The sequence below is a fragment of the Watersipora subatra genome, chromosome 2 (genome assembly GCF_963576615.1).
Source record: "Watersipora subatra chromosome 2, tzWatSuba1.1, whole genome shotgun sequence".
Classification (NCBI taxonomy): Eukaryota; Metazoa; Bryozoa; class Gymnolaemata; order Cheilostomatida; family Watersiporidae; genus Watersipora; species Watersipora subatra.
In genome coordinates this window covers 1634381-1660475 of record NC_088709.1, presented here as the reverse complement: position 1 = coordinate 1660475, position 26095 = coordinate 1634381, and the positions used below count along the sequence as shown (strand labels likewise).

Genomic DNA, 26095 nt, shown 5'->3' with positions numbered 1-26095 from the left:
ACTCTCTATTGAGTATCTAGGATTCTAGCTAGATACTCAATAGGGAGTAAGAGAGATACTCAATAACATCTAGCTATTCTGAAATGTTGTTATAATCGTAGCAGCAGACTTGAGATGTCAGAGAAGGGACACATTTACGTAGCCCAGCTGGTACTACTTAGTGGGTAAGTTATCAATCATAAAATGGTCCCAATATGGTTGCGCAAGAGATGCTTCATTGTTTGTGAGGCCTCACAACACCAGTCACCATCATACATACATAGTGGTAGCTGAATTCTATTCTTAAAGAATGAAACGAGAATCAACTCAACTAAAGTTATTGTCACAGGGAGCTGAGCAGAATGTTCTTCTGATTGCAATAGAACACTCAAGCATTTTCTGTTTTATAATCTGTTCAGATGTTTAGAGCCATGACATTACAGGGAAACTAGTTGTGGGGAAGAACATTCATTTCATACATGTCTGTGAAGTCAGTCTGAACATCCCTCCAATCAGAGCCTGCCATTGATTAGGGCATGACATAAACACAAGCTACCGCCATAATATCAGTATTACCAATTTGCCTAACAAACGAGCTGCACTTGAGACAAGAAGCCATTTGTGTGATATGACTGGAGGGATTTGTGTGATATGACTAGAGTGATTTGTGTGATACGACCAGGGTGATTTATGTGATATGGCTAGGGTGAATTATATGATATATTCATAGATGAATACGCCTGACCAATACATGACAATTTATATGAATACACAAAATAATGACTCAAGGAGCACCAGTTTTTAATGTCACATCAGATGTGAGATACAGACTGTGTGCAGCGTATAGTCGCACTGATTCCAATCAGAATTGACTAAGGAAGAACATGTTTATGAGAAAACACTCATAAAAGCACCAGATACAACAGATACAGAGAGGATTAGAAAAGGAGTCTCGTTTAACCCCTCTAAATGCACGGAGTAGTACTCTACAGAGATTATCAGATGAATCTGACAGATTTCATCAGCCTCCTGTGTTTCGTGAGATTCCTAGTAACTTCTGTTGGTGGGAAGTCGCCCTCTCTTTGAGCTGCCAAAACTCCACCTCCAGGTAGTCAGTGATTTTCTTTCTCAGGTGTACCTGCACAATAAAGATGAGACCTTCAAGGAACGCAACGCCTGGAAAACTCACCAGAAATACTTGACACTCAAATATTTGTATCTAGAATCTATATACATTTATAGAATCTTTTTGAAGCTATCACCTTATGAGAGCGGATCCATATCCATTTGAAATAAATTTGCAGCAATTAACTAACAGCCGAGTACTTAATATTCTAGTATTTTACTTTATAGTATAATTCATTCTAGACTTAGTGTATTGAGTGCTCTTTCTCTATAATTATTTATGAATCTAGTGTCTCTAAAGATAATATATATATAACTGTAGTGACAATATACCTACTCACAGGTTACCTATGCTAACAACTCTATTAACGGTTTACTTGCTAAATTAAAAATTGGAGTTGTTTGCTCAATATGTGTTTCATCTTAACAAATTAATTACAAAAGAACTGATTCCATCTGAAAAAAATTCATTTCAGAGAAAGTCAGTGCAAGTTGTACCGTAGGTACCGTAGGTGGCGAACCGTAGTGGTGACGAACCGTAGTGGTGGCGAACCGTAGTGGTGGCGAACCGTAGTGGTGGCGAACCGTAGGGCACAAATTTTAGTTAAACAAATTTAGTCACCGAGAAGCAGAATGATCTGTGGAAGGGTGTACTTACTATCGAGGTGGAAGGGTGTACTTACTATCGAGGTGGAAGGGTGTACTTACTATCGAGGTGGAAGGGTGTACTTACTATCGAGGTGCCAGAAGAGGATAAAAAGCATCTGATATTCTCAACATAATGATAGCAGAAAATTGATAAGCCGAGAGTGTCATTATTTTCCCTCTAGTTGATTGCGCGTATCTGCATTGTATTTGAACGTAATATAGAAAGAATTCAAACACACGTACATCATCTTGGTGGCAGATACTACAAGCGCATGAAATAAAGATGACGTCGAACGCGCATAAATAAAGATGGCGCTGAACATTATTTCCTCTATGGCTTGACAGCCCTCGAGCGTGTGGAAAGAGATGATCAGTAGTCAGGTATGTTGAGGGTGAGGAAAGAGATGATCAGTAGTCAGGTATGTTGAGGGTGAGGAAAGAGATGATCAGTAGTCAGGTATGTTGAGGGTGAGGAAAGAGATGATCAGTAGTCAGGTATGTTGAGGGTGAGGAAAGAGATGATCAGTAGTCAGGTATGTTGAGGGTGAGGAAAGAATAACAAGAATGATGAACGGTTAGCCTCAGAGTATTGTGATTGAGAAAAAGGTTATGAGAGAGGGGGGGGGTTGACCAACTAGAGAAGAAAAAAGGGAAAGAAGTAAAAGAAACAACTCTGAAGTTATGCACTACTTAGCTAGTCTGACGAACCTGAAGACTATATAATTAGCCTATTGTGGTTAGTGTGAATAACCTTAGCCAATGAGACCAGTAATGTGACCAAGAGTGAAACACACACTTATCTATAGGGGAGAAGTGGGTAATGTGGACAGCTGGGTAATGTGGATAGTTAAATTTTTAGCTAAAGTTTATAACCAATTTCACTTGTTTCATATTATAAAACCTTTCCTTTTCCTGTTAGAAGAAGCCACATGCTAATTTGGAAGTCTCTCTCCATCATACATCGATCTGTAAGCATCTTAATATTCATCATACAAATAGTAATTTTTAATTAAATTTCACTACCTGGGTTACCTAGTGTGAATGTTGTTGGAACTTTTGGGGCAGTATGAACACAAACAAAGCGTATTGTGCTGTTTATCTCTATTGATTGCCATAAGGCAACTCTTGACTATGACTGAGGTTTATCAAAATTTGTAATAATATATAAGATGGGGTAATGTGGACCATGTCCACATTACCCTTATGCCATGCCCAAATTACCCTGTGCTGCAAGGCATATGATATAAACTGCTTAATTTGCTAGTTTCAATGTTAAGTCTAAATTGTTACTACTACTACAAGGCTTACTAGTAAATTTACTAATATACGTAAATGTAAATTTCTCAGTCCAACAATTATTTGCCAATAACTATGAATGCAAAAGTGAATGTGGTTTTGTACCATCTATAATTGATTGTGAGACACGAGGTTTTTTAATTGTTGTAATTAGAAAAATGAATGTTAAATTAATTGCCTTAATTTGATTAAAACTATTGCCTCTGAAGAGTTGCAAGTAGATTTTTACAGGCACAGTAGTAGTAATTTTTTAGAGCCAGACCTACCAGATTGTAAATACAGTGAAACTCGGATAAATCGCCCTCAGATATATCGAACACATGGTTAGCTCAAATGGATTTGCTTGGTCCGTTCCCACGCAATGATAAATGGCTTTAGATAACTCGACCGAAACTCCGTTAACTCAAACAGTTTTTTGCTAAACGGCTACCGAGACGGTTGTTACTATCGCTTTAGAATATCATTTTATTCCAAGCCATAGAGATAAACATCGACTTTTAGTAGTTCTTAGGCCTCGTTATTACCAACATCGGCAAATATTTTCATTAACGACTTTTCTAAAGGTTTGCAAAAATCAAATTTTACCAAACATCCGCTTAGCGATAAACCCTCCGAAAGCAAGAAAAGCGAGGTAAAATTTGGATAACTTTAAAGTAATATCGGCAAAATTGATAATGGGTTTTTAACAGTAAAGCAGTTTTGTAATAACTGACTTACTGCAAAATTGATCTTGGTTAAAACGCTCGGTAGAAAAATACGTATGTATTTTTTCTGAGCGTTTTAACCGCGATCAAGTTTTGTCAATTTTAATCTGAGAACGTCCTGGCAGTCACATCACCTAAGGCAACAAACAAATCTCAAGTGATAGAAAAATATCTATACTTTCTGATTAAAAATATTTAAAACTTCACACGAGAGACCCTTTAACTTGCAACAAGCAATCTATGCTTTTGATTTATATATAGTTTGTATATGTACATGTATCTACTGATAAATACGTGCACTTATGACTGTTCTGATAACTTGAACGCTCTAATAACTCAAACACTTTTGCTCGGTCCTTTGAAGTTTGAGTTATCCGTGTTTCACTGTATGTGAGCCGCAGCCAGCTCGAATTAGTCTTACCTAAACCGCTGTCACAGGGAAATACAGAAAGAACCAGAAGTGGACTCATATTTAGTTTTAAGCAATCAGCATTCAATTTAAGATAGACATAATTTGTTATACCAACAACACTAAAAGACAATCTGATTTATTACCATGACTTAGTAGAATTATTATCTTATATTGTCAGATTTGAATCATTTCTGTACAGTTTACGTTAAATTGAATATAACCAAATGCATATATTACTTGTAGTTATTTAAATATCTGAGAAATTTTTACTTTTAATGACAAAAAATGACATTTTCACACTACCCAGTGCACCTGTCCACATTACCCACTGATGGTGGATAATGTGAACAATAATGTGGTTTACGATATGGTAGATTCTGGAACAACTATTGTTTGTATTACAGAACATGCAATTAAGAAAAGTGAACCAACAAACTCTGCAAACTAAAGATATAATTTAGAGTATTCTAAAGTGAATAGAATAGTGGTAACTGTAACGAAAAGAAAAACTGTCCACATTACCCACTTCTCCCCTATATATACGTAAATCTCAAAGTTTGTGTGTAGGTCTATTGTTACGTCCGGCTATAGCTATTATAATCTTGGAATAAAGAATCCACATCGCAGAAGAATTGATCTCGGAACCTCCCTTTTACCAGGCAGCAGGCTAACCAATTGAGCTACGCGAGATGCATTAAACTCTTTCAACAATATGAGTGGTTATCTAGCTTAAAACACGCACAGCTATTGCATTATGTTACGACGCAACGTCACTAAAGCTTGCTTTTATGGCTCTTATTAGTAAGCTTAGCAATATGGATGCTGTTTTGCTCAAATTAACTATTGGCAATGTGCCAGGCAACTACATTACCTGCTGGTGTTTATAAGCCATTTTTTAACACCCGTGCAGCGCCGGACATTTTGCTAGTCAATGAAAAAGAAAGCTTTGCATGTGCTTCACCTAGCTGTAAACATTGTGAGTGATTCAGACAGTGATGTTATCTGTAGTACAACTCCTGCACTACTAACTGAATGCATGGAAAAAAGAATGACAACTCTAGCACTTGGTGATGTCATAACCTCTACCAATATTAGGCTGTGAAATATTTTCTGACAAGCGTAAATACATACAGAATCACTGGTTTCCTTCTTCCACTCTACCACAAGCTGTTCCATTTTGATGGGTTCACCGACAAAGGCTATCACAGTCTATAATAGAGATACACAAGCTATCACAGGCTATAATAGAGATACACAGGCTATCACAGACTATAATAGAGATACACAGAGATCATGGTCTATAATAGAGATACACAGGCTATCACAGGCTATAATAGAGATACACAGGCTAGCACCACAGTCTCTAATAGAGATACACAGGCTATCACAGGCTATAATAGAAATACACAGAGATCACAGTCTATAATAGAGATACACAGGCTAGCACCACAGTCTCTAATAGAGATACACAGGCTATCACAGGCTATAATAGAAATACACAGAGATCACAGTCTATAATAGAGATACACAGGCTATCACAGTCTATAATAGAGATACACAGGCTAGCACCACAGTTTATAATAGAGATACAAAGGCTATCACAGTCTATAATAGAGATACACAGGCTAGCACCACAGTTTATAATAGAGATACACAGGCTATCACAGTCTATAATAGAGATACACAGGCTATCACAAGCTATAATAGAAATACACAGAGATCACAGTCTATAATAGAAATACACAGGCTAGCACAGTTTATAATAAAGATACACAGGCTATCACAGTCTATAATAGAGATACACAGGCTATCACAGGCTATAATAGAAATACACAGAGATCACAGTCTATAATAGAGATACACAGGCTAGCACAGTTTATAATAAAGATACACAGGCTATCACAGTCTATAATATAGATACACAGGCTAGCACAGTATATAATAGAGATACACAGGCTATCACAGTCTATAATAGAGATACACAGGCTAGCACCACAGTCTATAATAGAGATACACCGGCTATCACAGTCTATAATAGAGATACACAGGCTAGCACCACAGTTTATAATAGAGATACAAAGGCTATCACAGTCTATAATAGAGATACACAGGCTAGCACAGTTTATAATAGAGATACACAGGCTATCACAGTCCATAATAGAGATACATAGGTTATTCGTCTATATTATAGACTATAATATAGCGATAAATAGACTATCACAGTCTTAAAAGAGATACACATGCTATCACTGTCATAATACCTACCTGCCCAATGCGTGGTCTATATGGAGATTTGTTAGGCAGTATTCTGTCCATACCTGTGAACCATATTGGTATGACGTCTGGTACTACCTCGCAATCCGCTATCATCCTCCCAATGCCTGTGAAACAGGTTGACACACACATAATATTTAGCTCAGGCTAAAGGTGCACAGATATGGTCAATATCATGTTTTGACACAATTTGGGATAGATGAGAGATATTGTGGGTGAGAAAGGAGGTAAAGTCAACAATCTGAGAGTGGAAAAGGGCATACACCAGCAATAATAAAAGTAAGAGAAAGAGAGAAGATAGACCATAGACTGTCTCAGTGGAATATAGAAGGAATCCTCAGTGATAATATTTATCAGGAAAAAGGTGCAGTTTTATACTTTGAACTATAAATGTGAGCAGGTGCTTGTAGAGAATATAATATTAACATTAGTAAATGATTAAACATTGACATCTTTGAAAGTCAAATACTTTCAGCATCTTCTGGCCTACCAGCAGAAGGAGATAGAGACCAACCTTGACTTACTCACCTCATTAGAAAATTTCCAAATACAACTTAGAGCTTGAACGCATATTAGCCTTGATATATGTAATATGTTCGGGCGAAATATGTCAAAAGTTTTTCAAAATATTGCACTTTTATACTTGCAATGTATGTGTCTTTTACTTAACTCTCCACGGCAGTCCTTTGTTCTACAATGCTCAAGTAATATCTCACTGTCGGTCATACCTCCCAATTTTAGTCTTGAAATCATGGAACCCAAGCGGACTAGTGCTAATGGTAGTTGTGAGTAAAGATGTTTTTCTCGAATTAAAATGATAAATAATCGGAAAACACGAGCAAACATCTTTGGATCCATTTTTTACAAAAATTTTGAAGCTGTCGATTAGTTATCATGAGGAAGAGAATGAGAACATGGAAGACTGGAAGTAGTCAAGGTCAAGTCAAGGTCGATGATTATATCGATAATAAACTGATAATCAACAATAAAATATCCAACACAAAAGCAAAAACTAATTAAGTTGTATTGATATAAAGTTCACATGGTCTAAGGTAGACTAGCTGCGTATCTCCACCTTTAAATGTTCCATCCATTTCCTGTGAAGGTGAGTTGACAAAGTAACCTCTTCATTGATTACTAGTTTATTTATGCAGTTTCTTACGTGTAATTCAGGTTTTACATATAATATTTCACATAGTTTCACATAATACATTCATTTCACCGCTATATATAGTTATCTGGAGTACTTATTTTAAGTTGTCATAAACGAATTAGACAAAATACAATGTAGCCTTGTGAGGACAGTTTTTTTTACGAGGCAAGTACTGTGCACAATCAGGACATGATTACCCTAGTATACATTTTTTTCACCTTACGAAATGGAACATGATGACTTTTTTTCCTCTCACCATACCAATCTTATTTCACCATGAGAATCCTATTTCGTCATATGAATCTTATTTCGCCATATGAATCTTATTTCGCCATATGAATCTTATTTGGCCATACGAATCTTATTTCGCTATACAAATTCAACAAAATTTTTGCCCGAGTTCAAATTTGGCAGTCAGTGTGCTTATTACGTATGTCAAAATAAAAAAGGCACCAATTGCTGTTCACCGAAAATATTTTCACAACGCCTGAAAAAGACACAATGACCGATTTCTCTCAGTTTAGCAATTCTCGTGTGTAAAAGGGTAACATTTTCCTTTCTAAACCAGTAGCAAAGGTGGCGTTGCGATCCCATCGTACAGAAGGTTCCCAAGGTAAGACAATTTATTTTAATATGCTAACAAAAGTCCGCTTTAATACGAAAACAGCATCGTTCGGGCTTGTAGTCGAGTAAGGCTTGTAGTCGAGTAAGTCTTGTAGTCGAGTAAGGCTTGTAGTCGAGTAAGGCTTGTAGTCGAGTAAGTCTTGTAGTCGAGTAAGTCTTGTAGCCGAGTAAGGCTTGTAGTCGAGTAAGGCTTGTAGTCGAGTAAGGCTTGTAGTCGAGTAAGGCTTGTAGTCGAGTAAGGCTTGTAGTCGAGTAAGTCTTGTAGTCGAGTAAGTCTTGTAGTCGAGTAAGTCTTGTAGTCGAGTAAGGCTTGTAGTCGAGTAAGTCTTGTAGTCGAGTAAGGCTTGTAGTCGAGTAAGGCTTGTAGTCGAGTAAGGCTTGTAGTCGAGTAAGTCTTGTAGTCGAGTAAGGCTTGTAGTCGAGTAAGGCTTGTAGTCGAGTAAGGCTTGTAGTCGAGTAAGGCTTGTAGTCGAGTAAGGCTTGTAGTCGAGTAAGTCTTGTAGTCGAGTAAGTCTTGTAGTCGAGTAAGTCTTGTAGTCGAGTAAGGCTTGTAGTCGAGTAAGTCTTGTAGTCGAGTAAGGCTTGTAGTCGAGTAAGGCTTGTAGTCGAGTAAGGCTTGTAGTCGAGTAAGGCTTGTAGTCGAGTAAGGCTTGTAGTCGAGTAAGGCTTGTAGTCGAGTAAGTCTTGTAGTCGAGTAAGTCTTGTAGTCGAGTAAGGCTTGTAGTCGAGTAAGGCTTGTAGTCGAGTAAGGCTTGTAGTCGAGTAAGGCTTGTAGTCGAGTAAGGCTTGTAGTCGAGTAAGTCTTGTAGTCGAGTAAGGCTTGTAGTCGAGTAAGGCTTGTAGTCGAGTAAGTCTTGTAGTCGAGTAAGGCTTGTAGTCGAGTAAGGCTTGTAGTCGAGTAAGGCTTGTAGTCGAGTAAGGCTTGTAGTCGAGTAAGGCTTGTAGTCGAGTAAGGCTTGTAGTCGAGTAAGGCTTGTAGTCGAGTAAGGCTTGTAGTCGAGTAAGGCTTGTAGTCGAGTAAGGCTTGTAGTCGAGTAAGTCTTGTAGTCGAGTAAGTCTTGTAGTCGAGTAAGTCTTGTAGTCGAGTAAGGCTTGTAGTCGAGTAAGTCTTGTAGTCGAGTAAGGCTTGTAGTCGAGTAAGGCTTGTAGTCGAGTAAGGCTTGTAGTCGAGTAAGGCTTGTAGTCGAGTAAGGCTTGTAGTCGAGTAAGGCTTGTAGTCGAGTAAGTCTTGTAGTCGAGTAAGGCTTGTAGTCGAGTAAGGCTTGTAGTCGAGTAAGGCTTGTAGTCGAGTAAGGCTTGTAGTCGAGTAAGGCTTGTAGTCGAGTAAGGCTTGTAGTCGAGTAAGGCTTGTAGTCGAGTAAAGCTTGTAGTCGAGTAAGTCTTGTACTCGAGTAAGGCTTGCAGTCGAGTAAGGCTTGTAGTCGAGTAAGTCTTGTAGTCGAGTAAGGCTTGTAGTCGAGTAAGTCTTGTAGTCGAGTAAGGCTTGTAGTCGAGTAAGTCTTGTAGTCGAGTAAGTCTTGTAGTTGAGTAAGGCTTGTAGTCGAGTAAGGCTTGTAGTCGAGTAAGGCTTGTAGTCGAGTAAGGCTTGTAGTCGAGTAAAGTGGAAAAAAGTTTTAAACAGGTCCAAGCTAAAGGTTTTAGTAAAAGCGAAGACAGAAACTGATAAGTGATAAAAAATTTAGAATTCAGTAAAATAGTTAAAAATACAAACAAAAATTTAGCTTTTTTGTACCCAAAATAACTGGTCGACTAACTTTCAAAGTCATTTTTGTTTTTGAAGGCTTTTTTACAGCGATTCAGTGTCGGTGTGGCAAATGACACAATCGACCCAAGCCATGCCCATAAATATGTGATGTAGCTCAGCTTTTTAGGGATGAATGTTGGGGGTGTTCAGTCCGATCTAGAATTATAGAGACGAATGTCTTAAAACCCACTATTCTCTAAATTCAGCCTTCAAAATAATCTCAGCCTTTTCTGAAAAGTAGATAAGCTATTTAACATTGCGTGTAACTTGTTATAGGCTGAACGCTGAGAGAAATGAGCTCAAAAAAGTGCGATTTTATCACAAGTTAGCGTTGTTATCGCGCTTTTCTGAGCTCATTTTTCTCGTTGTTCAGCCTATTAAACATCCTGTAACAAACTACAAGCTACTGTTAAATAGCTTATCTACCTTTCAGAAAAGACTGAGATTATTTTGAAAACTGAATTTAAGGAATAATGGGTTTTAAGACACCCGTCTCAACCATTCTAGATCGGACTAAACACCCCCAACTTCCGTAGCCAAAAAGCTAGGCTATGTCAGATATTCATGGGCGAGGCTTATTGTGTCGTTTGTGACACCGATATTGAATGGCTGTAAAAAACCCTTCAAAAACAGAAATGACTTTGAGTTAGTGGATCAATCTTTATTTCGAGCACAAAATCGGAATTGGCGTGTCTGATTTACCTATGAACAAACAATGACAGCTGTTCGTGGCAGTTAGTTTTTAACATACTATTTTGTTACTAATTTTAATATGTACAGCACATATATAAAATTTTGATGATTTTTACCAGGGGATGTTTGCATTATATAATTAATACGGTTTCTATACTCCTACATACGATTTTTTCACCATATGATGCCAACTCTGGAACGGATCACAATCGTATCCTGAGGGTACACTGTATAGGAATGGATTAACATCGTATGTCAAAGTTAACAATACCTAATGATAGGAATAAATCAGTTTACTCATAATGTTACGTTTAAGGAGCTTACATTTCTATCTAAAAATTCAGGCATATGACTAGCAAGCATGTTTGTCAACATAAAACAAGAGTTAATACAATGAACTTTACAACAGGTGTCAACAACTTATGATCCTAAAGCAGACCAACAGAACTTATGCGTAGTTCACTTACCCCACTTGAGTCTCCTCGTATCATCAATGTTCACCTTCCCTAAAGCGTGTACACGTACATCAAATGAATGCAAATGACCAGGTGATAGAGCGTATGGCTAATGTTAGTAATATCTTGACAAACTAACTCTCCACTATTGATACAACGGTCAGCCTGATAATAAATTAGCAAATTAAAAATTAAGTTTAACTTAATCTTAAACATCTGCATCATTAAATTAATTCAAATGCTACCCTTAAAACGGGCAACATGCTTAAAATGGGTAACATGGCCATAATGCATTCTATCATTTCATTTCACTTCTGCCAGACTAGTGACTCTTGGCTACAAGCGTTAGGGCATCAAAGGCAAACCAAACAAAAGCGTAGTGAAAGTGTTGGGGTACCTACCTTCAGGGAAAACATGAACCCACTGTCCTTCATTCAGTCTGTCAACACAAAAATCAATGCCCTTCTGGTATACCCCACGGCCCCTCACCACCGGGACGCACTGACCGTGTCCAAACACAAACGAGTATGCGGGGTTTGTAAATGTCAGTTCAGCTGCTGCCGGTATCCAGCGCATTTGACCATACAAGATGTGTCGCCATCGCAGCAGGACTGAAAAGGAACGAACATATGCCAGTAAGACCTGATATTGCTATGGATAGAGGGTATTCCATTCTCAAAAAAACACACTTCTTCAGGAATAACTATTATGTTTATTCTTATTTAGCCTTGAACAGAAATACGGAACTGAGCTTGGCGTATAGCCAGTAGCAATGACACACAAAACAATACTGAGTCACTACATGCAGTATGCATAGAATCTAAGCACGTCTGCAAATATGAAAACTGCAAATACCTTTATTGACATCAACTTCGTCAACTTTAAAATGAACCTTCAGTCAATGAAAACTTTAAAATAAAGGTTTCATGTCGGCAGCTGTAAAAAGTAGAAAGTACAACCTTTCTTCTTGAGCAAAAATTATATAATCTATTAATTTAAAAAGAATTGTGATTTGCAATAAATTAGTTTTGGTGTTTCTTTTGTACACTTAATTAATTACTTTCAAGTAAACAATTGCAACGTTTTTAATATTTAGGTTATAACATATTAGAAATTGCCTTACTTCTAAAGTCGAGGCAAAAATTAGTGGAAATTTTATGTCAAATGTCGATAAATGAGTAGGGAGAGGTGATAGACTTCATATGTCTTATTAATTTCAAGACGATCCAAATGTTTGTTTCTTAGGGTGCTGTAAGTTTCTTCCAAGAAAGTTGTACACATTTTGGTACATGTAAGATACTTGGATTCTAATTGCATGTTCCTCAAAATTGCAGTAGGACTATGACAGTTTTGCCTTGATTCGGGACACCAGAACATGTTAAGGTACCTGAGGGCACATGAGGGTGTCTGAGGGCACATGAGGGTACTTGATAACTGGGTTGGGCAAAATCTGTTGCTGGTTAAGTACATGCTTTATGATGCATCATGATGCATCATTAAAAGCAACAGCCAGATATCCTCATAAATAGTTTAGTTTGTAGGCTAGGATAAGCTTGTTCAATGTGCGGTATGCTAAAAATAGTTGTGGCTTATTGCACAGGCCTTTGATTAAATAAGTACTGCTTCGGTCAAAAATCGCTGCCAAAGGCATGTAAAGGATAAATTCGTTTACGGATGCACCTAGGACTACACGAATGCTTTTTGTATACTCTATTTCATAAGCAAATATTGTCATATTCTGTCACGTGTACCTCTCTAGGGTACGCAAAGAGAATCCAAGACAAGTACCTCCCCAGATTAGCGGATCATCAGCGCAGCAACGATGGTTGCTAATGGTGATCAGGGGTCTTTTATTATACCCTTTCTTCTTCCTCTCCTCGCATCTCTCATCAAGCAATGATGTTAGTCTGTCAGCATGATACAATATCTTTCCATTTAAGGGCCTTGCTACAACCAACATAACCTGATAACTTTGCTCCCGTGTAAAACACTATGAAGAAATTATGATAAAAATGGCAGCCATACTTATTCAAAACAAAGGTGAATGCTTTTGCAAATGACAAGGTTAAAACGAGCATCGATAAAGTTGAAAGTCATTTAAGAAAATTTGAACTCAGATAAACTCATAAAATTCTTTAAATAATGCCTAGTCTAATAAGTATTATATATATATATATATATATATATACATACATACATTTAAATATGCATAAAAAAAGATGTGCAAACAAAACTACGTCGAAATAGGACAAAAGCCTAAATTTGACAGCCCCTGGCAAAAGGTTGTGGTTCAATATAAAACTTTATAACACTGCAACAAGAATTAAACAGCAGAGAGCGGTGCAATCAAGAAGCGGCAATTTGATGCATATGATTCATTTGTTGCACTTCCAATACCAACTACCATAGACTATAAGAAAGAGATTAAAGGTGACCACACCTTTACTCAAAAGGTATCTGTCAGAAATTTTGACAGGAAACTACTGGTCAGATGTATTCACAAGCTGAGCCCTATTTAATGAACTCACGCTGGAAAGTTAAATATGTCATGGTATAAATAATTGAACACACCATGAGCATGTCTATGTCTATGAGCTACATCAAATGTCTATTTAAGGCAACACTTTCCAATTGACAATTGGGATTTTTTGATCAACAGACGCTAACATAGCTGTGAAAAACTGAGCAAAGAGCATGTACCACTATTCACATAAGATTGTGCCTTTCTTTGGCTATTTTCAACTTTTGTCAGTAAAATTGTTTTGGAATTTTGTCAGTCTGTATATTTGAAGTGTTAGATTTAAATATAACTAACAATGTATTACTGACTGGTAAATAATGGTATTATTAGTGACAAAACATATTCAACACTGATGCATGTGTGAATGCAAAATAATTGTGTCTAGTACTGTTGTATGAAAATGCTGCGAAAACATGATACATACAGGGAATGTAGCCAGACCACAGGGTAAGCATATAATACCTACATACAAGCAGCAAGACGCCTAAAAGACATCAAAAGATTCAATAATTGGAAATGTCAAAAGAAAATTATGAACTTCAGAATTGGAAGAAATCAATCATAGAAACTGCGTCAACACCAGATGAAGCACATGCCGAAGGGAAGTCGAAGCAATTAAACCTACCAACCACCATCCTCAAAATGCCACCAGAGAAAGATTAAAGACAAGTCAAATGAGTCACATACAAATTTACCACTCCTGTCAAACATGACCTAGATACCTGGAGTAAGTCACGATCTCCACCCTACATGTTAACGTCACGTGCACCAGCTGAAGACTTACGCAAACAAGATATCTTCACACGCATGACACAAAGCATTGAACCTTAACACTCAACCTACTCCTACAGGCTAACCATCCCACATGCCAGACATCTATAAAAGAGAACAGCTCCAACACTCAGCATCTCTATCCCCATCGCTAACTCCATCTCTCTTTCTTCCTGAGGACCTCCTTGGACGCTCTCCCTCTGCCTGCTGAGGAGCCTCTCTCTCTCTCCTGCCTATGGAGCCTCATTCTCCTCCATCAGCCGAGCCTCTTCTACACCACTATCTCAACTGCGGACACTCTCCACCTATGGACTGTCACGGCTCTCGTTTGACTGCCAAGACTCACAGTCGTACCAGACTGACCAAACAAGCATGGACGACCGTTCGAGTAAGCGTGTAACTTTTATTAGCTATTTTAGCATCTTGTCATTAATATTAATGTTTAGAATTTTGTTAGTTGTGTATTTTAATCGTTGAACTTATGGAATAAAAAAGTACTTTTTACTAGTGAATATCAGTATTGCTTACCATAGCTTAACACCTCACTAGTACCTGAACCAATAATAAACTAATTAGTTCCCACATGCAAAGCAAAAGTGCACAAACTGAACCTAGTCAATATACAATAAAATGACACAAAAAGTTCAACACTGATGTTGTGTGTAGATTCGGATTAGTTATGCATAACATAATTTCTCCACATCCACCCATAACAGAGAGATTTCCGGTTGCGGCGAGAATGGCGGCTTAATTTTGTGCCTCAAATTTCCTGAACGAAATTTAGTATAAAAACAGAGCAGTTGTTACCCAAACTTACCGAAATTTACTATCCAAAACACTTAACTACCATAATAGGCCTACTATTCAGGTATGCCTCCAAAAAAAGATGATGAATGTTGTAAGTCTTGCAATAAAAAAGAAAGCAATGTCAGCCAATTCATCTGGATAAGCTGTGACTGCTGCAAGATGTGGTACCACAGCCAGTGTCAAAACCTAAATAAATCTGAAGCCAATCTTATCACCAAAAGTGATACTGCGAACAAAGGTGTGAAATGGTTTTGTGTCGGTTGCCTACCATCACTGGTGATACAAAATTCCAACCAACAAGGATCTAAATTATCAACCGAAGCTAAACTGGACCAAATCACCTTATCAATCCAATCCCTTAAGGAGAAGATAGAACATTAGGCAACCAAGTTAGAAGAGCATGAAAAATCATATGCTGAAGTTCTTAAAGTCAACTCTGATAACATTAAAAAAAACGCTGAATGTCAACACTAATACCCAGACCATTCTGCAAAAAACACTGGACATATCAGATGCTGAATCTCGTAAACTGAATGCCATTCTATATGGTTTGCCAGAAGATAACAACAAATCTGCTTTTAATCAAGTTACAGAGTTCTTAAAAAAGGACTGCTTCACTCAATCCACGAATCCAACACAAACACTCAGACTTGGGGCTAAAATTGAACACAAATCACGTCCAATAAAAGTCAAATTTAATGATGAAAAGTCAAAGTGGGAGTTCATCAAGAGGGTTAATGACCAACTCAAAGGTCAAGGATTCTTTTGCAAAGTGGACAACACCAAGGAATACCGAGACCAAGAATACAAACTAAAACAACAAGTCAAACGATTTAGAGAGGATAACAAAGAAGGTAGTTACCGCATTCGTAGTATGAATATCCAGCAAAAGGATAAAACAACGGGGGAATGGGTAGTACTGAAACCTGTAGACAACAATCACACTGTAGTGTAAAACTTTTCTCAGCTAATTGCAGATCTGCCAAAGGTAAAACGCATGATATTGCATCACTAACTTTAGGCTATAATATAATTTGCTTAACGGAAACACATATTGACAGCACAGTTAACAATAGAACACTTATCGATAGAAGAGATTTCATTTTCTATAGGAAAGATCAAGATATTAATGGTGGCGGTGTTCTCATCGCTATAAATGAACAACTACAACCCAAGCTGATTAAACTTCCTGAGACTGAAGATGAAATTATCTTTGTAAGAATAAAAGACTGTATATCTATTGGATGCTATTATAGACCTCATCAAGGCAGACCAATTAACTCATTCATAGATTCAATTAATTATGTATTTAACAAATATCCACAGGACCATATTTTGATTGTTGGTGACATGAACTTTCCAGGGTTTGACTGGAAACAAGGTATTATTAAACCAAATACTCAATATAAGCTACTACATCAGCAGTTTCAGTCTTTCCAAGATGAAAATAACTTGTTACAAATTATCAATGACTCTACTCATGTCCTAGGAAACACTATAGACCTTATCTGCACTACAAATCCATCAGAAATAAATGCGGAAATAATTACTCCAGGTATTAGTGATCACTACATTATCACTGCTGACATACAACTTAGCCAATCGAATAAGCGTGTGCATATGCAACCGAAAAAGCTCTATCAAAAAGTAGACATTGACCTTTTTTAGGAACTTCTGTTTTCTACACAAGCTAAACTAAGTGTAATGCACAATGTCGAAAAAATGTGGGAGCTGTTTACTGAACAACTAATAAATGCGGTCAATAAAACAGTCCCAGCCAAAATAATACACAAGGCAAATGAGGAAGAGCCTTTATGGTTCAATAAAGAAGCTAGGAAACTAGTCAACAAACATAGAAAAACTTACAATCTGTTTAAGAAAACATCAAACCCATTCTATCTCAAGCGTTACAAAGAAGAGCGGAGGCTTGGTAAACATAAACTTCGAGAAATTAAACGAAGTTACTTGTACAATAAAATATGTAAACCTCTAGAATCGGGAAATAGTAAGCCTTTTTATCGTCACTTGAAATGGATGCAAAGCTCCACCAAACCAGCTATGAAGCTTATTGACAATGATGACACGATTACTGAAGAGCCAGTTACATAGATGTGCAAACCTGCTCAATAGTTTCTTTCATAAACAATTTTGTACTGAAGATCAACTTACCCCGATTAATCAACGTACACAATGTGATAACGATAACATTTCCATTACTTATGAGGGCGTATTGAAATTATTATATAGCTTAAAAAATGGAAAATCACCAGGTCCAGATGGACTGAGAAAGGAAGACCTTACAATTGATCCAATAATGACTGCCAAATGTCTCACATATATATATATAACAAATCATATAAAACATCCAAGTTACCGACCAAATGGAAATTAGCTCATGTAGCACCACTCCATAAGCGTGGGGCATACAACCAAATAAACAGCTACCGGCCAATTTCACTGACAAGCATCCCTTGTAAGCTCATGGAGCACATTATTCTACATCACTTCAATGATAAACTTGATAAAGTACTGCACAGTAGACAACATGGTTTTAGGCAAGGCCTTTCTTGTGAAACTCAGCTGTGTAGTACTTATTATGATATTGCACGCAGCACCGACCAGGGAGACACCACTCATGCCGTAGTATTAGACTTTGCAAAGGCCTTCAACAAAGTACCTCACCAACTCTTGGTGAACAAGTTATCCAGTATATCTGACATAGATGATAAAATTTTTATGTGGATACATGACTTCCTAATGGCCAGAAAACAAAGGGTGGTAGTTGATGGACATAAATCCGATGAACTAGCTGTGACATCTGGAGTTTCGCAGGGATCAGTGCTGGGTCTCACACTGTTTTTAGTTTATATTAATGACTTGCCCCAGCAAATTGACTGTAATATTAGTTTATTTGCAGATGACACCTTGATAAACCAACCCGTAAACTGCCATGCTGGTAAACAACGATTTCAGGTAAACATTAATGCCCTGGAATCATGGGCTAACAAATGGAAAATGCTATTTAATGTATCTAAGTGCTCTGTCATGGTTTTTAATGACAAAAATAGCTCTCCCTCCGCTAAATACTTCCTAGACACTGAACAATTAGAAATAGTTGAAGAAACCAAATACCTAAGTGTTATCCTACAATCTAACCTGAAGTTTGACAAACATATAGACTCCAAAGCCAGAAGGGCAAGACAGCAGTTAGGCATGATTAAGCGTGTGTTATATGAAGCTCCTGAAAAGGCCAAACTCTTAGCATATACTAGTCTTTGCAGGCCACATATTGAGTATGCCTCCACTGTGTGGGACCCTTCTACTAAGCTACTACAACATGAACTTGAAATGGTGCAAAACAACGCACTACGTTTTATATGTAAACTGAAAGAAAGAGATAGCATCACCAAAGCTTTAGATACTTTAAATATGCAAACACTATGTGAAAGACGGAAGGTCAGTAGACAAAATCTGCTAATCCGACTCCTCTCCTCTGACCAGAATCACAACTCATTAATTACCACCTATGATGAATTAATGCAGGACCGAGTTAGTACGACTGTCACACGAGCTGCTGGAAGAGGCGATCCTCCTACTATATATGCAAGAACGTCTGTTTATCACAACAGCTTTTTACCAAAGACTGTTCGTGAATTTAAAAACTGTACATCACATCAACAATAAACAATTAATTGCTAATATGGCAATAAATTACAATATTATCTAGTGTTAACAACTGCTCAACATATGAGGCGTGCCGCTTGCCGCAACCAGCTCTAGTACGTTCTATCAAGAAGATGTAAGATGTAACAGTACGACTCTTCTAACAAATATACATAACAAAATACACAGCTTACAAGTCCATAGTTTAGCAGCACTCCACACAACGCTTTGAACTACAATACTGTTAAACTTCCATATTCTTCTTTGATATGCATCGCCATTAAAAGGCCAACTGAATGAGTCTGGATCACTCATACGAAAAATAGATAATCATAAGTATTTTTCAAAACAAAAACAGATTTTAAATACGTCGTGTATTGCGGGCGGGGAGGGTGGGCTTATAAAAAATTCTAGTTCATGTACTATAACCGATGGAAAATCAACTACATGCATCTCTTATAGCTCTTCGCAAAAAAAGTAAATAAGCTGAAGTAGCAGGACGTCAATGAAAAATGGCATTGTCGAAGGAAACCTGTCAAGGTGAAGGCTATTATTCGCCACTTTTTTGCCGATGTAAATTTTCAACCGTCGCTCATTCCAGTCTCGCAGCCTATTGTTTTTGCGGAGTTGTCCCCCGTTGAGCGGAGCAAGCAATACTATCAAGGACCGGTGCGCCATTTGCGACTTGCCAGTAGAAAAGTTATATTTTTTACTTTCCTGCTGAAGTGCATATTCATTCATTTTTTTCTAATTCTTTTCTAGACATTTTTATCAATCTGAATCAACTCAAATTTCTATCATTCTCTCACTCACTATTACTCTGAAATATACTTACATCTGTGACTTGTCCATAAACACAGGACAGGCACATTACATAAACACAAGAGTTAATACGTGGATTATGAAAAAATTTGAGGGCGAAACAATGTACTTTTAAAGCTGATTGTAATATGCTTTCCGGACTAGTTTGCATAAAGATTAGATTGTCAGTAGTTTAGTAGCTGTTAACATTTTAATGTTTTATTTTATCAAAGGTCCACTCACAGGAAACTACAATAATAACCAAAAACAAGGAATTATGGACGGTTGGGCGACAGTCAATAGGGCGACAGACACTTAGGCGACACTTTCGGTTCGAAAGGTGACAATTTCAGACGGAAGGGCGACACAGCGGACAAACAGGCGACAATTCTGGACATTGAGGCGACAATTCTGAGGGCAGGATTAATTCAAAATATTAAGTCTTGCTATGGTCTGTTATGTTGTTGTGAATTAGTAGTGAACACTAACAAGACACCAACTTTATTGATGCCCAGATCGGAAATCTTGCATTAGCATACTTTTTACGCATTGCTCCACCTTATTTCCTTGGCATCTATTACCTGCTTATATCCTCATTAATCTGATTACATTCTTTTACACACGGTAGAATTTCATATTGTATTAATAAATGTACCAAATATTTATTTAATTGAGATAGTTATTATTTAAAAAAACTGCTAAGATTAATCTGTCTTTAATTGCCCAACTATTCTTCTGTTCATCCTTTTCCACAAATTTAAGTTTAGAGTCTGTCAACACGCTCAGAAGTCCTTTAGCCAGTCACTATTTTCTTTTTCACTTCCTTCCTTGAATGCTTAGAAAAACTGGCAAGTTGCTTATCAGTGTGGCAAGAGTCTGAGATTCCTTACCGCCTAATTTATGACATCATAGAGGTACCAACTTTTTCAACCCCTTTGAAGCGATGCATTCTTGAGTCACTAGCATACCGCTGTTGATGAGTAATTATACTACCTTTGGCTCATGTATCATGTATTAGGACCCTCAGTAGTAGATCTCAAATTAATGTATATTCTTGTTCTGATTGCAGTATGAAAATAAATACATACATATGAGTTTAGCTTTATGCATTTTAATAAATTTTCTTTTTGGTATATTTATACAAATAGTAAAGCTGATTTTTATCATATATAACTTTCAAAAATACGTATATCAATAGTTTGCAGCATTAATTTTTTTACAATGACTTTATACTGATTGATACTATGTAAATAAACCCATCTAGCGATAGAACTTCTCTTTCCTATCTAGAATGACGAGATCAGGTTCACGGTTATAAATTGGCAACTAAATATTACTTTCTACTAATTCTAACACTTACATGAAAAGATAATTTGAATTACAGGAGTATAATTGTACACAGTGACTCGCAGGTGCTCGAATGCACTTGCACTTCCATTTATACACAAAAATAATTGCAGGAAATTCCCTACACCACTATTTAATAAAGTTGTTGTTAAAGTTCAAGCCAATGGCTGTCTATGTAATATCTCCCCATCTTTTCTGAAGTCTGTCCTTTGTTAAAATAGTCGCATATAAAAAAGATTCATAGTGCGTGTTAAAATGCAAAATATAGTATATGATGTGGTACATGGCAGCTGCAAACTCTGTAGATGTGAACTGCACAACGTTATCAGATTGTAGCTGATGTGAGATTCCATGTCTTGTGAATGTCTTGTTACATGCTTTGATGATTGCTCTGGATTGTAAACCTTTAAGAATCTCACATTCAAAGAAATCCGAGTAATAATCCACTAGAATTAGAGTCTTTGTTCTTGTGAGTCAGAATGTCCATACCAAATTTGCTCCAGGCTTTATTATGTATGTCATTACTATGGAGAGACTTTTGTGATTGTGCAGGGGCATCTAATGCACAGGTTACACATTTCTCAGTTTGAACTTGTATGTCGTCTGCCATATGTGGCCAGAATACGGCATTTCTTGCTCTTCTAATAGTTTCAGCAGTACCTTGGTGACTGCTGTGAAGTTTTTCTAAGATCTCTCGTCTCACCTGTGTGGGTACAAGTCTAGCACCTTTATAGATGATGCCCTCAAGCACTGCTAATTCATCTCGGTATGGATGGTATAGCTTAGCGGATTCTGGTAGATCTGTCAACTTTTGTGGCCATCCTGTCTTCACTTCTGTTGAATCCTATAGTATGTTTGTTCAGATACTGGGAGATCTTTTTCGATGGTTTTGGCTGTGAAGTCTGACATAAATGACTTCAACAGATTGATGGTGAATATCTGCTCATCTGGTACTCCATTCTCTGCAGCCCCTGTAGGTGCTCTTGATAGCATATCTGCATATCAGGTTTATGTAGCAGCTTGACAAAATAGAGCTGAAAGGGCAGCATCATAGATTGTAGTCGTCTCGGAGCTTTGTAGAATGGTTTCTGGAAGATGGATTCTAGTGGTTTGTGATTTGTATGCACTGTAACATTAGGGTTCTCAAAAACATACTAATCGAATTTCTGCAACCCATAAACCATGGCAAGTAGTTCAAGCTCCATGGGTGCATAGGGCTTTGTACTGGCTGTGAGGCTTCTAGATCCATAACAGACAGGCTGATCATCTTGAAGAAGAACAGCTCCGAGGCCTTCTGTGCCTGCATCTGTCTGTACTACTACAGGCTGGTTGACTTCAAAGTATTTGAGGGTGCAGGTATCTGTTATTAACCTTTTCAGCTCTATAAAAAAGTTATTCTGGTCAACAACCCACACAAATTTTTTGTCAGACACACCAAGCAGTCATTGTAGTGGCTCGCATTTGGCTTAATAGTTTAGAATAAATTTTGCTGGATAGTTCACATGCCCAAGAAAACGTTTGACTTCTTCGCTGCTTGTGGGTGGTTTCACTTCACCTATGGTTTTGATCTTTGCTGGATCTAGTTGAACACCATCTTTGGTAATGACAGGTCCAATATAGGTTAGGGTATCCATCAGAAACTTGTATTTGTTTTTGTTGAGTTTCAAGTTAACTCTCCGTGCTCTAGTCAACAACATCTCCAACTTCTGATTGTATTCCTGCACTGCTTCTTCCTATGTAGCTTCTTTGCCATATATCAATATATCATCAGCCACAACTGTTACTCTACTTAAGCCATCAAGTGCATCTGATAACTTTCTCTGGAACTCTTCAGGACCAGAAGACAACTCAAATGGCATCCTGAGCCATTTGTACTTCCCGAAAGGTGTCCAGAAAGTAGTTAGATCACTGGATTCATCACTGAGTTCTATCTGCAGAAACTCATCTTTAGCATCGCATAGTGAAAAGACTTTTCTCCATCCAGCTAACTGAGAAAACCATCCAGTGTTGGCATGGGAAATGATTTCTTTGAATTACTTTGTTCAAGTGTGACGGGTCTATACATGTTCTTAGCGTCCCATTTTGTTTTCTCACTGCCACGTTGCTGCTGATCCAATCTGTTGGATAGTCAACCTTGGCCAATATTCCGTTCTTGGTGTAGGACTCTATCTTGACTTTGAGGTCAGCCAGCGTGGAAAGAAATTGTTTTTATATTGTGACACTGTCGAGAAACTGCGCCTTTTATCTCTATATGGTATTCGCCTGGTAAGCAGCCAATACCATCAAGCACATCCTTATAACTTTCCACAATGTCATCCAGATCAGCATTGCAGACCAGATTTACCCATTCATTTTTGACAGCGATCAGTCCTAACACTAGGGAGGCATCAAGTGACAGTAGGCTGCAATTTCTAGTTTTGTGGGCCAGGAAGTATAACTTCTCTGCTACTTCCACGTTGAGCTCTCCAAAGGCTCTTGTTGTTGTTCCATCAAATTGACGAAGTTTTACCTGGGTTTTATCCAATCTAGGCTTTCCAAGATCGACATAATCAGCATAATTGGGAATATTACAAGAAGTTCCAGTGTCTACTTGAAACATAGTGAGTTTGTGGCTGTCACCAACCTGTGCTCTAGTGGAAGTAAGCAATTTCCTGTTTTTCATGACAACTTGAATACACAATAAGGAGTCATCTGGGTCATCTATATCATCTTCAACAACAATTACTTGCCGTTTTGACCTGCACTGATACCTCCAGTGATTGTATTTTTTACATGTGTGACACTGCTGACCAAAAGCTGGACATTTTCGAGGTGGATGTGATTGTCCACAGTTTCCACAAATGCTCTTGTTTGTAGGCTTTATGTTTCAAGTGACTCTTTGATCTTCTTCACCCTGCTAAGGGGTAAGTGACTTTGCTTGCTTATGTTGTTATGTTGAGACAAACTGCACTGACTCATCAGTCTGGATTGCTGCCATATCCTTCTTTATTGTCTCAGCTATGCACCATTTCTTGATGGCCTGTTCCAGCCCTAAGTCAACATCTCCACCAGCATTGTCAAACAGCTTTCTCCTGAATTTGTTATTGTTTATGCCGAGATGAAGTGCTTGTAACATGAAATCCTCATACAGACCTTCAAGCATGCATTTACGAGCTTTGTTATGTAGTGCAGTTACATACTCATCTATTGTTAGAGTGTTCTGCTTAGTTGATAGTAGCTGGTGTCTCTTCACTATTCTGTTAGTAGCACGTTTACAAAAAACATCAAATTTCTCTATGACATCTTTCATTTTGTTCTTTGATTTTCCTCCTGTAAAGTTGAATGACTTGAATATATCATTGCCTCTAGGGCCAATATACATCTGAGCATTATAGCCACCTCGACTTTTTCATCAGCTGTTGACTTCTCCCCAGCTACTAGAAAGAGCTCAAACACTTCTTTGAATCTAGTCCACTGGTTGGATAGATCAGACCCATCTTGGATCGGTTTTGGAACAAGAAAGTCTACACTGATACTTATGTTTTATGTATGTGTTTTCTCCTGTATGTCTTCAAAGTCAATGTTAATAGCATTTGGTTCAGTAGTTCACTCGCGGCACCATGTTTGTGATACACTTTCTTGTTAAGGTTTAGTTTGGATGAAGATTAGATTGTTAGTAGTTTAGTAGCTGTTAACATTTTAATGTTCTATTCTATTAAAGGTTGACTTGCAACAAAATTCACATTACAGTTATTTGGTATCAAAAGATTTGCCATGTCTTACTCTGTTGTGTTGTAAGTGCTAAATATGTGGAAATGTGATTACAAGCTCTTAAAAGCTCAAAAACGAAAGCGGCCGTAGATTAGAATCTCTTTATTTCAATGACGTAGCCACGAAATTTGGTTGTCGTCTTGTCACGTATATTCTCATGTGAATTGAAAGGCCAATACAAAGCTCAATATAAAACTTATCGTAGTACTAGTTCATGACAAACACTTCAGGTTTTACCGAAGACCCCGTATCAAATATTGATGCTCGCTACTTTACAGTTTTGTTTCGGCATTATTCAATTGTCACGTCGTTCTCTGATCATGTGACCCAATACTTCGCAAATAATTTTTGCAGCACTTTTTCGGACAATGATATGTACTCCTTCGAGCTAAGGTTAAAAAGTTTAACGATTTTTTACGATAAGTCATAAGATATCAGTGCTAAAAGTGACAGCATTACAATGACGATAAAACAGACGCGTAAGAACAATAGACATAGTTTGATTGAATGTGTGAAGAATATTTGTGAAAATATTTTGATGAATAAGGTTGCAAGAAAGTGTAAACAGAAACCATCTCTCAAAACTACATCACATTTGGGCCGTTTTGGAAAGGGAATCCAAACTATGGCGGTCTCGTGTGGCTGCAATTTTCTGTTCGTTTTTTTGCTTTTAAGAGCTTGTAATCACCTTTCCACATATTTTGCACCTACAACACAACAGAGTAAGACCCGCTGAATTTTTTCATATTAAATAACGGTTATGTGAATTTTGTTGCAAGTCAACCTTGAAAGGTCCACTCACAGGGAACTATAGTAATAACCAAACAGAAAGTATTACAAACAGAAAGTATAACAAACAGAAAGTATACAACAGTGTTGACTAACAAATGAGACTTAAGATGAACTAACATGCATCTTACCAACATAAGCACTATTTGAAAGAAAACTAAATTGCCTACAAGATACTGTCAATAATTTTATAATGTAAGACAAGACCCTTTTAAAACTGAAGTCAACGCATTGATGTGGACTGGTACAAACAATAAACTATACAATAAACTATACTATCCTTAATTATTCCTTTCTGTGTGAGTAATCATTATCATTGTACATGTATGTGTATATTAGGAGTTGCCATAATACAATCATTTGTTGAGGGTGGAGCCTTGTTATATCCGATTTCGATAGTTTTCGATTACCACTTGAAACTTGGAGTTGTCAGCTTGCTTTGGAGAGCTCATAGGGTGACATGCGGTCATTGGGTTATTTTGTGTTGCTCGCACTGTGTTACTGTACTGGTACCTATCCATCTCACATCACGATTGACA

General features: G+C 37.5%; 1 protein-coding gene across 1 annotated transcript; it reads right to left on the bottom strand.

Annotated features, from left to right (window-relative positions):
• Positions 1 to 763: 763 nt before the first annotated feature.
• Positions 764 to 19207, bottom strand: LOC137387798 (tafazzin-like). The gene is made up of 7 exons (XM_068074307.1): positions 19064 to 19207; positions 12896 to 13054; positions 11509 to 11718; positions 11120 to 11158; positions 6430 to 6545; positions 5296 to 5373; positions 764 to 1117 (listed from the first exon to the last, which is right to left on the bottom strand). Exons 1-7 carry the CDS (start codon positions 19182 to 19184, stop codon positions 1001 to 1003), a joined length of 840 nt encoding a protein of 279 aa, XP_067930408.1. The 5' UTR covers positions 19185 to 19207; the 3' UTR covers positions 764 to 1000.
• Positions 19208 to 26095: the final 6888 nt, after the last annotated feature.